The following is a 12,323-nucleotide window of genomic DNA, read 5'->3' on the forward strand; positions in this document are numbered from 1 at the left end:
GCCACGACTGGACCTAATGGTCAGGGGTCCCCTTTACCCTTTATACAGTGGTACCTCGGATTAAGAACTTAACCTGTTCTTAACCTGAAACTGTTCTTAACCTGAAGCACCACTTTAGCTAATGTGGCCTCTCGCTGCCGCCACGCCGCCAGAGCACGATTTCTGTTCTCATCCTGAAGCAAAGTTCTTAACCTGAGGTACTATTTCTGGGTTAGCGGAGTCTGTAACCTGAAGCGTCTGTTAACCTGAGGTACCACTGTAAATAGTGTTTAGTGCCATTGTTATTGGCCATCGTGTTGTGTTATTTTGTTCAGCTAAGTGCAGAGCCTGACGTTTGTCCCTACTGAAATTCATTTTCTTTGCTTGTGCCCAGTTCTGCAATTCGTTAAGCTCATTTTGAATTCAAATTCTGCCTTCTGCGGCATTAGCTACCCCTCCCAGTTTGGTGTCATCTGCAAATTGGATGAGTATCCCCTCAGTTCCTTCATTTAAGTCATTTATAAAGACGTTGAACAACAATGGGCCCAGGACAGAACCCTGCAGCACCCCACTTGTTACAAAGAACCATTAATGAGTACTCTTTGGGTTCGGTCAGTCAATCAGCTACAAATCTCTGGTCAGACCTCACCTGGAGTACTGTGTCCAGTTCTGGGCACCACAGTTCAAGAAGGACACTGACAAACTGGAACGTGTCCAGAGGAGGGCAACCAAAATGGTCAAAGGCCTGGAAACGATGCCTTATGAGCAACGGCTAAGGGAGCTGGGCATGTTTAGCCTGGAGAAGAGGAGGTTAAGAGGTGATATGATAGCCATGTTCAAATATATAAAAGGAGGTCACATAGAGGAGGGAGAAAGGTTGTTTTCTGCTGCTCCAGAGAAGCGGACACGGAGCAATGGATCCAAACTACAAGAAAGAAGATTCCACCTAAACATTAGGAAGAACTTCCTGACAGTAAGAGCTGTTTGACAGGGGAATTTGCTGCCAAGGAGTGTGGTGGAGTCTCCTTCTTTGGAGGTCTTGAAGCAGAGGCTTGACAACCATATGTCAGGAGTGCTCTGATGGTGTTTCCTGCTTGGCAGGGGGTTGGACTCGATGGCCCTTGTGGTCTCTTCCAACTCTATGATTCTATGATTCTATGAAATCCACCTAACAGTCACCTCATTCAACCCACATTTTACCAGCTTCCTCCTGAAAATATCATGAGGGACTTTGTCAAAAGCCTTACTGAAATCAAGATACACTATGTCCACAGCATTCCCCCGATCCACCAAGTTTGTAATTCCATCAAAAAAGAAAGAAAGAAATCAGATTGGTCTGGCATGCCTTATTTTTGAGAAACTCATGCTGAGTTTTAGAAATCACAACTCCTTCCTGCGAGAGGGAGTTCCATAGTTTAATGAAGAGAAATCAATTTGCAATATGCATATCCACTGCCAATACCAAAAAAGATTCGGAAAACATGAGCAGATTGTGTGCTGTGCGAGTAAGCACTCAGAAGGCAAAAGGAAGGGGAGGAAACTGGTCTTTTAAACAGAAATTTTGAGACAAGTATTAAAACCTTTTATTCCTTGGAAATGCCGCCATTGTTGCAGACTTCCCCCCTTTCTTCGCAAAGGAAGCTGGAGAACGACATCCGAGAATGGCAGCGTCAAGGTACATAAAAAGGATGGCCGTCTCTTTTGCCATAAATCTCTTACAGTACGAGGAGCCCGGGCAGGAAGGCAGTGAGAGCTGCCAGCGAGGGGAAGAAGAATTGGGTTCTTACTTTGTATATTAAACAGATGCTAAATCAAAAGCTCATTCCAACCCATTTCCGATGATTTGTGAAAACCGGTCAACTTCTGTCGATCCATTTGTTTGAAAGGAGCTGATTTACTGTGGAATCGTTTGGGCCACTGACCTCCTCCTCCATAATTTTTAGGAGACTGAAGCAAGTGTTGAGGATTGCTCCTGCCAATGTCTCCATGTTCACCTAGCGCACAAAACCTGTAATTTCTACAGAGGCCAACAGAAGAGAGTCAGAGTGCGTGGGGGTGGTTGGAGTGTCAAACTAGGACCTGGGAGAGTCCTGGGTTCAAATCCTCGCTCAGCCATGATGTTCACTGGGTGGCCTTGGGCCACTCACTGCCTCTCAGCCTAACCTACCTCAGAGGGTTGTTGTGGGAGATTAAATCAGGGAGGGTGAGAATCATACCTTGAGCTCCTTGGAGGACAAGGTGGAATATGAATGTAAAAATAATAAAATAACGTGTCCTCTTTGGATGGAATGCCATAGGAAACCCAACAGCCAGCCTGTTTTCTCCAAGTTATTGCAAATTTCTAAGACACACTTTCATTAAAATAAGAGAGATCTCCATAAAACCATGGGTAGGCAAACTAAGGTCCGGTGGCCGGATCCGGCCCAATCGCCTTCTAAATCCAGCCTGCGGACGGTTCGGGAATGTTTTTACATGAGTAGAATGTGTCCTTTTATTTACAATACATCTCTGGGTTATTAGTGGGGCATAGGAATTCGTTCATTATTTTTTAAAAAAATATAGTCCGCCCCCCCCCAAGGTCTGAGGGACAGTGGACCGGCCCCCTGCCGAAAAAGTTTGCTGACCCCTGCATAAAACCATGCTTAGAAACATTGATAAAGGGAGGGCACCCCCTCTGTCGTCCTCCCTGCAAAAGCACCCCAATTCCATGGCACTCATCCAGAAGGTGCCATTGTTTGAGTTGGAGGAATGAAAGGGGAAATACAATGTCAGCCACCCCAGCACCACAACTCAGTGGGGTTTGGAATTGCCAGCCATTAGATTGCAGACGGTAATGGAGTAAAAACCATCAGCTGCCCTGATGCACTAAGTATATTCCTTGCAGAGCTTTCCGTTTAAAAGGCGCCGACGTTTCCTACAAGAAAGGGAGCGGCTCAGTTGCACACAACCCAATCGGGGCTGGAAGTTTCTGAGCTGCAAAGTGATATAAACACAGGGAACGCTCCAGGCTGCTGTGAAAAGAGGGGAAGGGGCACCACCGACAAGCTGAACGTGGCTCACGGGTGACTCAAAATAAAAGGAAATCGGCTTAACATTGCGCTCACTTGGGGGTGTCCCCTGTTTTCAAAAGCCGCTATCTCACCAACCCTAGGAAAGAGGCACCGATTTGGGCCCAGCCAGCCAGACTTGGGGCTGACGTCGAGGACCCGACCTGACAGCGCCAAGCACAGATGCTCAAAATCTTCATGGATTCACAGATTCGCTGGCCATGCTCTGTTTCAAAGACACTGGAGCCATGCACCATGCGCTGGGGAGAGTCCCATTGTGCTCAGGTCCTCCCAGGCCTCTAAGATCTATCTGTTCATCAGTATTCAAATGCTTGGGTCCACTCTGCTGTTTTGTTGTGATATTTTTTCCATTATTGTATTATTATTATTTTTAATATACAGTGGTACCTCTGTTTGCAAACGGGATCTGTTCCGGAGGCCCGTTCCCAACGTGAAAAGCCTGCAACCTGAAGCGCCGTATCTGTGCAGGTGTGCAGCATGATATGGTGCTTGTACACATGCGCGAAGCGCAATTTAGCACTACTGCGCATGCACGAGCAGCAAAACCTGGAAGTAACCCTTTCTGGTTCTTCCGGGTTGCCACAGGACGCAACCCTGTTCAGGGAAGTTTTTAATGTGTGATATTTTAGTGTATTTTTGGTTTCTATGGAAGCCGCCCAGAGTGGCTGGGGAAACCCAGCCAGATGGGCGGGGTACAAATAATAAATTATTATTATTATTATTATTATTATTATTATTATTATTATAACCTAAAAAAAGTAACATGAAGCAGAAGTAACATAAGGTATGACTGTATATTTAATCCGCATGCCGCCCTATAGCCGTAGATCTCTGGACGGTTCACAACAGAAAATGATATAAACACACACACACAAAATACGTAATAAAAATAACAACAAAGGCAACCCAGCAATCCCCACCCGCTTCCACAGCACATTTAAGAGGGCATCGGCTGTCAATCAGCCAAATATTATTATTAATAATAATATTGGCGGCTCCCAACAAAATGTTTAAAAACACAGTAAAATGTCAACCTGGTTGAAGAAGAATAGCTTCATCTGGCACCTAAGGTGTATAATGAAGGTGCCAGGCGAGCCCCCCGGGGCGAGCCCCCCACAGATGGGGAGCCACTGCAGAAAAGGCCCCGTTCTCGTGTTGCCACCCTCTGGGCCTCACATGGAGCAGGCAAACGAAGAAGGACCTTAGGGGATGATTGCAGGGTCTGGGTAGGTTCATATGGAGAGAGGTGGTCCATAAGGTTCTGCGGTCCCTGAAGTATTGTTGATTTTGTTGTTCTAAGTCAGTGGTTCCCAAAATTGGTGGTTCTCCCCCTCCCCCACCTAGAGGTGGGGATTACCGGGGGGGGGGCATCCTAAGAGGCAAGGGGGCAGCAGGAGGGTGTAACTGACTTCCGAACTTTGGAAAGCTGGCATCATTGGGCTGAGTCCATCAATTCTGCTGAATTAGTTCATTAAACTGAATAGTTCCAATTGGATTTTGAATAAATGTGCAATGAATCCTCCCTGTTTCGAATTTTATTGTGCTATTATCTTCCTTAGTGGGCCGTGCAAACCACTGTGTTTTTATGCTGTGAACAGCCCCGAGATCTACGGATGAAGAGCGGTATAAAAAGTAAAATAATTAATTGTACTAATAATAATAATGCTTTTTATAGGGTAGCCGATCAGAAGGTCGGCGGTTCGAATCCCTGCGGCGGGGTGAGCTCCCGTTGCTCGGTCCCTGCTCCTGCCAACCTAGCAGTTCGAAAGCACGTCAAAGTGCAAGTAGATAAATAGGTACCACTCTGGTGGGAATGTAAACGGCGTTTCCGTACGCTGCTCTGGTTCGCCAGAAGCGGCTTAGTCATGCTGGCCACATGACCCGGAAGCTGTACGCCGGCTTCCTCGGTCGATAAAGCGAGATGAGCGCCGCAACCCCAGAGTCGGCCATGACTGGACCTAACGGTCAGAGGTCCCTTTACCTTTAGAGGGGTACTGGGGATGAGATTATGGAACCAATGGGGCAAATGGCCCCCAAAATGTTTGGAAAATGCTGTTCTGACTGACGCAAGCAGCTCTGAGGATTGGGCAGCTGAGCAGCAGGGTGAGAAACCAAACCGTAGGGGGGGTTCCCCCCCAGACACACACACCCGTTCCCAAGGGAGGTGCCCTGCGGAGGGGGGGGCGTGTCCATCCTTACCTTTGCACTTCCTTATTCTTCCACATGGAGGCAGACTGAGCCTTGGGCACCCGCTCAATGAAGTTGACCAGCTCCTCCATCAGAAGCCTGCAGAGAGGAGCAACGGTTAGAATTCCTGCTCTGGTATGATGCTAGAGAGAGAGGGAGCCATGCTGCAGTGCTCCGTGTGTTTTTATATGTAAATAATAATAATTTATTATTTATACCCTGCCTATCTGACTGGGTTTCCCCAGCCACTCTGGGCGGCTTCCAACAAAACACTAAAATACAATAACCTATTAAACATTAAAAACTTCCCTAAACAGGGCTGCCTTCAGATGTCTTCTAAAAGTTTGGTAGTTATTTTTCTCTTTGACGTCTGGTGGGAGGGTGTTCCACAGGGCGGGTGCCACCACCGAGAAGGCCCTCTGCCTGGTTCCCTGTAGCTTGGCTTCTCACAGTGAGGGAACCGCCAGAAGGCCCTTGTGGACCTCAGTGTCTGGGCAGAACGATGGGGGTGGAGACAAGTCAGGGGCCTGAGCCTGCCCTGGCTCCAGATTTGGGGATTCCCTCGTTGCCTGCAGCTGGGCCATCACTTACAGCTGCTCCACTACCGGTTGGGTCAGGGGAGGCTGAGGCGGCCTCTGGGTCTAGTAACCCACCGACGTCTCCCGAGCTGCAGAGACTGAGGTCTGAGAGAAGGAGAGACCTGAGTACTCGCAGGAGGAGTGCTCGCCTTCGGGCGAGACAGGGAGGTGAGTTGCCGGGGGATCAGGACTGGCCGTTACCCCGACAAAGATAAAAGGCTGCTGGACCCCGTGCCAGGTTGTGGGAGCAATGTTGCTGTTGGCAGAACCTGCCTGTGATCCTGTGTCTGACCTTGCCTGGTTTCCTGCCTCGTGTCCTGCCTTGGCCCTGTCAGACTGACTCCTCGTGAAACCCTTGGATTCGGGACTGGACCTGGACCATGTTGCTCGGGTTACCTCAGGGCCCAGCACACCCAGGGTTCCTTCCAGTTCTACGATCTTGTGATTCTGCATTTAGCAACTTGCAAAACAGAGGAGTGTGTCCCTGGCATGTGTCGAAGAGTAGAAGAGTTTGGATTTGATATCCCGCTTTATCACTACCTGAAGGAGTCTCAAACCGGCTCACATTCTCCTTTCCCTTCCTCCCCCACAACAAACACTCTGTGAGGTGAGTGAGGCTGAGAAGAAGAAGAAGAGTTTGGATTTGATATCCCGCTTTATCACTACCTGAAGGAGTCTCAAAGCGGCTAACAATCTCCTTTCCCTTCATCCCCCACAACAAATACTCTGTGAAGTGAGTGAGGCTAAGAGACCTCAGAGAACTGGGACTAGCCCAAGGTCACCCAGCAGCTGCATGTGGAGGAGCGGGGAAGTGAACCCGGTTCACCAGATTACGAGAGTACTGCTCTTAACCACTACACCACACTGTGCTGCCCACCACGGAAGCAGCGGCAGAGGTTTTCTGTGAGCGCAACACTGTCTAGCACCATTTAATTGCTCTGCCCAGGCCTGCCAAACAGAGGAGCCCAAACTGACTCACAACATTCGGGAAGAAGTCAAGCATGCAGTGCACACACTTAAAGCCGCGAAGAAGAACTTCCTTGGCTCGCTCTCAGCCGTGTCTTAAAAGCCTCTCAAGAACATTAGGGAGGCAACGCTCCTATTTCCTGTGTCGTCCTCTACATCTTCCCCTGAAGGCGAGGAGATAAAATGAGGGTTTTTTCTTCTTACCTGCCAATTTGAACTGTCGGCTCGGTGGCGTAGACGGTTCCGGTGAACCCGGTGTGCTCCGTAATGTAGGGCAAGGCCATCATGCAGTGGTAGTTTGAGATCAGGATGACGTCCACCGTTGACAGGTCAATCAGCTCCATCTGAAAACAGAGAGCGTACGTGTGGCGTTTCCCCTCCTAGGTGTGTGACATTATACTGGGTTCATAAGGAAAGGGTGAACTAATTGTAAAATGACTAATCAATGGGAGCCCAAGGGGCAGAGTTAACTGTGTATAAGGTTTAAGCACGGAGGTTTTTGGGAGAGCTAGAGTTCGGGTGGTTGAGAAGACAGTCTGGAGTTAGACGAGAGAGAGAAGAGAAGTCTGTGGGTTGGGCTAGTCTGGTGTGAGAGAGGGAGAGAATTTGTTAAGAGGAGTCAGTCAAACGGTTGAGATAATCAGTCAGAAGGTATAGGCCAGTAAAGAAACTAAAGTTAAGATACCGACAGGAATATTATCTGAGAAACCATAAACTTGTTAATGTTTGTAAAATAAACTTGGTTTTTTTGGTTCACTTTTAACAACTGTCTGGATTCAGTGTTTTACCCGAGAGTTAGGGATGTGCTGTGGGTTCAACCACAGAGCCTAGGACTTGCCGATCAGAAGGTTGGCGGTTTGAATCCCCGCAGCGGGGTGAGCTCCCGTTGCTCGATCCCTGCTCCTGCCAACCTAGCAGTTCGGAAGCACGCCAAAGTGCAAGTAGATAAATAGGTACTGCTCCGACGGGAAGGTAAACTGCGTTTCCGTGTGCTGCTCTGTTTTACCAGAAGCGGCTTAGTCATGCTGGCCACATGACCCGGAAGTTGTACGCTGGCTCCCTCGGCCAATAAAGCGAGATGAGCGCCGCAACTCCAGAGTCGGTCACGACTGGACCTAATGGTCGGGGGTCCTTTACCTTTTAACGGGTTGGTGGCAGCGGGGAAGTGAGCACAGTGGTGGCACAGGGATCAATAGACCGTTAAAACGTCTGGGGACCCTGTGTGATTGCCAGAGTAAGGCGCTGTTGGAAAACGCAGCCTCCTAAAAAAGTCTTCTCCCTCCCTCAGAATGGAAGAGGAGGCTATTGAGCATCCTGCTCCCGCTATGGCCAACCGGGTTGCCTGTGCGAAACCTGCAAGGAGGATTCGAACCCAAGAGCAACTCTCGCCCTCCTGTGGTTTGCAGCAACTGGTACCCAGAAGCGCTGCTGCCTCCAACTACGGAGACAGAGCATTGCCGTCCAGGCTGGTGGCCATCGATAGCCCTCTCCTCCTCCATGAATTGGTCCAATCCTCTTCTAAGGCCATCCAGGTTGGTGGCCATTACTGCCTCTTGTGGCAAGGAGTTCCACAGTTTAACTATGGCATTGCTTGGACAAATGCTTCCTTTTACCTGTCCTGAACCTTCCAACATTCAGCATCATTGGATTTCCCAGTGTTAGGATTCGAACCCTGGTCTCCCAGGTCTTAGTCCAGTACTCGGACCACCACACTGCTCAGGGTGTAGTGAGCGGCCAGTAACGCTCTGCTTCTGACATGACTTTTCCCTTTTCTCCAGATTGCCTCAGGCTATGTCTCACTCTCGTTTCTGCTCCTTTGGCCCTATTGAGTGGTTTCCCTCCTTCTTGGGCCTGTTTGACCCTGGGGTCCACCCAGGGGCCCATCGCAAGTAGATCGTGAGACCCTTACTCTCCGGGTTGTGGGTTCGAGTCCCACGCTGGGCAAAATATTCCTGCATTTCAAGGGGTTGGGCTAGATGACCCTTGTGGTCCCTTCCAACTCGACGATTCTGTGATTCTATCCAAGGGGCTAAGATTTCTGAGATGAAAAGCTGAGAGGAGACAACTGGAAGGCAAGGCCTAAGGCCTCAAGGATGGCCTAGAATCTTAAATATGTTTGATTTATAATAGCTAGGTTGCAATAGTTACATTTGGGCCTGGAGCTAAACCTGTCCTCTCCAGACTGTTCTCCAGGCAGAGGAATAGGTAGGTAGGTCAGCCAAGGTCGGAGGAGGAGACAAAATGATTTTTTGCATCCTCGTAACAGGAACTGTAATTGGAATTATTTACTGGTAAGGCTATAACCCCCGATTATGTTGGTCTGGAAAACTTACCAGAAACTTAAACCTCTAACTCAGTTATTATGGAGCAGCTAATGGGATTCAATAGTCGTCAAGTGGAAAAATTATCTTCCCATCGATTCGAAGGTAACAGCCGAGGAATGGGTCAACATGGCTGCTCAAAAAACAGTGGCTCAAAAAGTCCCATGGCGGCTAACTTAAGACCTGATGGTTCTTTTGCTTTTTTAGGGGAGGGTTGGGGGGGAGAGGCATTCAGTCCAAAGAAAATGGAAAACTGGGTGGGAGGTGGAATAAAATAAGACCATCTGTCATAACCCACAACCCAGAGACTGGGCAATGGAATCATATAATTGCAGAGCTGTGATGGATCATCTAGTCCATGGGTAGGCAAACTAAGGCCCGGGGGCCGGATCCAGCCCAATCGTCTTCTAAATCCGGCCTGCAGACGGTCCGGGAATCAGCGTGTTTTTACATAAGTAGAATGTGTGCTTTTATTTAAAATGCATCTCTGGGTTATTTGTGGGGCCTGCCTGGTGTTTTTACGTGAGTAGAATGTGTCCTTTTATTTAAAATGCATCTCTGGGTTATTTGTGGGGCCTGCCTGGTGTTTTTGCATGAGTAGAATGTGTCCTTTTATTTAAAATGCATCTATGGGTTATTTGTGGGGCCTACAGCAAGACACTGGGAGCTCTCCCAGGACCTTAAAGGCATCCTGGGTCTTGCTGGGTGGGACATTGCCTGGCTCCCCCTGGCAGCCTCAAGCTCCTGCCGAACGCATCACAGAGGAGGGCATGGCTCACTGACTGGAAGAGCAAACAGGTCCACTCCAAATGGGAATATTTTGTTGCAGCGTCCCACTTCCATTCCCTGGGCTTTTGGTCCTTCCCGTGTCCTGCCAGGAAGTTCATTTTGGCTGGAGAGGAATTCGGGGACTTTCTGTACGTAGGAAAACTACCTCTGAGATCACAGGGCGGACAAGATGAGCCTTTGGGTCCCTTCCAGCTCAGAGTCAGGGAGGCCAGGCCACCAACAGAGGTGGGCTTGAAAAGAGGATTAGGCAGATTCACAGAGGATAAGACCCTCCGTGGCTGCTAAGCCTGATGGATGAGTTTTCCCTCTCCTGTCGGAGGCAGGGAGAGAACTACTAGGTGGGGCTCCCAATAGGGGCATCTCGCTCAGTGCCTGATTTACATATAAACTAAGCCAGCTATAGCTTAAGGACCCACTCTCTTGGGGGCCCCCACAAAATTTAAAGGGAAAATACCCTGGATGTACATTTCCAAAAGATAAGATAAAAAAACAAATGAAATAAAACCTACATACAGCAATAGTGTTTTGTGTTGCGTAGGCTCCTATTTGTTATGTGCAAATGGCTTTAGATACCCATTAGGTCCATAAATTGCCATATAGCACATATTCAACACAAAAAAACCCAGTGACAATTTGTTGCTGACAAAGGACAGCTGGAGATATAAAGGGCCCCATTACCTTCAGGAGCTTAGGGCCTCATCAAACCTAAATCCACCCTGATTTCGCTGCCCACTGTGAGAACAGAATGCTGGTCTAGATGGGCCGCTGGCCTGATCCTGCAGGCTCTCCTTACGTTCTCAGGAAACCTTTGGTCCCATTTGTTCGGAAAAGTCTGCTGTGATAGGCCACGCATCTCAAGCAGAGAAACGTCTGCCCCGGGCACACCTGTTGCTTGATCTTAAAGCGCTGGTGTCGTGGATTGAAATCTGGGGACTTCTGCATGCCAAGCAAGATGCTCTCGGGGGTGGCTGGTGCCCAGTGGGACTGGTAGGGCAGAATGCAAGGAGGCTAACAGTAGGTGGCGCTAGAGACACTGGGAGGCAGCAAAGCCAGCTGATTTTGGGTTTGCCTCCATCTTCCTCACCCCTGCTGAGTCCTGCAAGAGCAACACTGAGACTGAGAGGGAGGAAGACAGCAGACAGAGCTGCCCCCTGGATGGGTAAGAATCTGTACAGTGGTGCCTCGGGTTATGAATGCTTCAACTTACGTTTTTCGGGTTACGAATGATTGTAACCCGGAAGTAAGTTGTCCAAGCTCTCGGAGGTCTCGCTGCTGCCTGGAGGCAAACCAGGACATCAGCGGTGCCCACGGAGCTGTCTGAGGGCTCTGTGAATGCAGGGAACCAAGCCCCAACATCCGCGGTGCCTAGAGCAGCTCCGCTAATGCCAGGAGCCAAGCCCCAACGTCCACGGGGCCTGCAGAGGCTCCGCGACTGGGCTCCAGCTGCAGGAGCTCTCTGAGGCCTCCACGAATGCCGGGAGCCAAGCCTACTGTGATTGTGGAAGAGGACCCTGAGTCCCCTCCAAACAGTGAGTGCACGTAAGAAAAGAAATAAATGTTATTTTTTTCCATCTAAAATACTGTCTTATTTATTTTATAGTACAGTACATTGGTTATTGCCTTCATTTTATGGATCAATGGTCTCATGAAACAGTAAACTTCATGTTAAATTGCTGTTTTAGGGGGTGTTTTTCATCATCTGGAACAGATCAATCCACTTTCCATTACTTTCAATGGGAAAATCCGCTTCAGGTTAAGAACGCTTCAGGTTAAGAACAGATTTCTGGAACCAATTAAGAACTTAACCTGAGGTACCACTGTAGTCCAATCCCCTGCAATGCAGGAACCTTTTGCCCAAAGTGGGATTCGAACCCACAGCCCTGAGATTAAGAGTCTCATGCTCAACCAGCTGCTGGAATTTCTGAGACAGATAAATGACAGATAAATGAGGCAAATAGTAGATTACACTGTCCAAGCAAAGAAAATAAGGACGAGGAGACAGGGGATGGGAAGAGAGACCCCCCACGACCCACATTGTCTGAATGCCAACCACCTCCCTGTTGAGAAGGCTTGGCCGGTAGAAAAAAAAGGTCCAAAATGATTTCGTTCTGAGGAATGAGGTGCATTCAAGTGTCCAAATTTTTTAAATATATATATATATATATATTTGCTTTCGTAGATTTTCACGGGTATAGGAATGCAGGTTTTGGTGTCCTCGGGTGTCTTCCCGTGTAAAAGTTGGGGTGTCTAGGCGACGTTTCGACGAGGTCTCACTCGTCATCTTCAGGCTGGTGCTTTCGGCTTCTTGTTACTGGAACAGAGCAGGATCTCAGTGTTTGAGTTCCTATAAATACTGTTGAGGGGGTGTGGTGTATAGCCTCCAATGTTCTGGGCAGAGAGGAAGTTCCCAGGCTAGTGTGCCTTTTCTTCTTTTG

At 48.7% G+C, this 12,323-nt stretch overlaps 1 protein-coding gene across 1 annotated transcript in view; it reads right to left on the minus strand.

The window, feature by feature from the left end:
* INTS9 (integrator complex subunit 9) overlaps positions 1 to 12,323 on the minus strand; it is a 69,528-nt gene that overhangs the window by 40,770 nt on the left and 16,435 nt on the right. Inside the window, exons 5-6 of the mRNA XM_081904016.1 lie at positions 6,983 to 7,122; positions 5,247 to 5,333 (exon numbers count right to left, since the gene is read on the minus strand). Of these exons, the coding sequence (XP_081760142.1) occupies positions 5,247 to 5,333; positions 6,983 to 7,122 (227 nt within the window). The remainder of the gene's footprint in view (positions 1 to 5,246; positions 5,334 to 6,982; positions 7,123 to 12,323) is intronic.

Source organism: Podarcis melisellensis (assembly GCF_964234715.1).
Source record: "Podarcis melisellensis genome assembly, chromosome: 3".
Lineage (NCBI taxonomy): Eukaryota > Metazoa > Chordata > Lepidosauria > Squamata > Lacertidae > Podarcis > Podarcis melisellensis.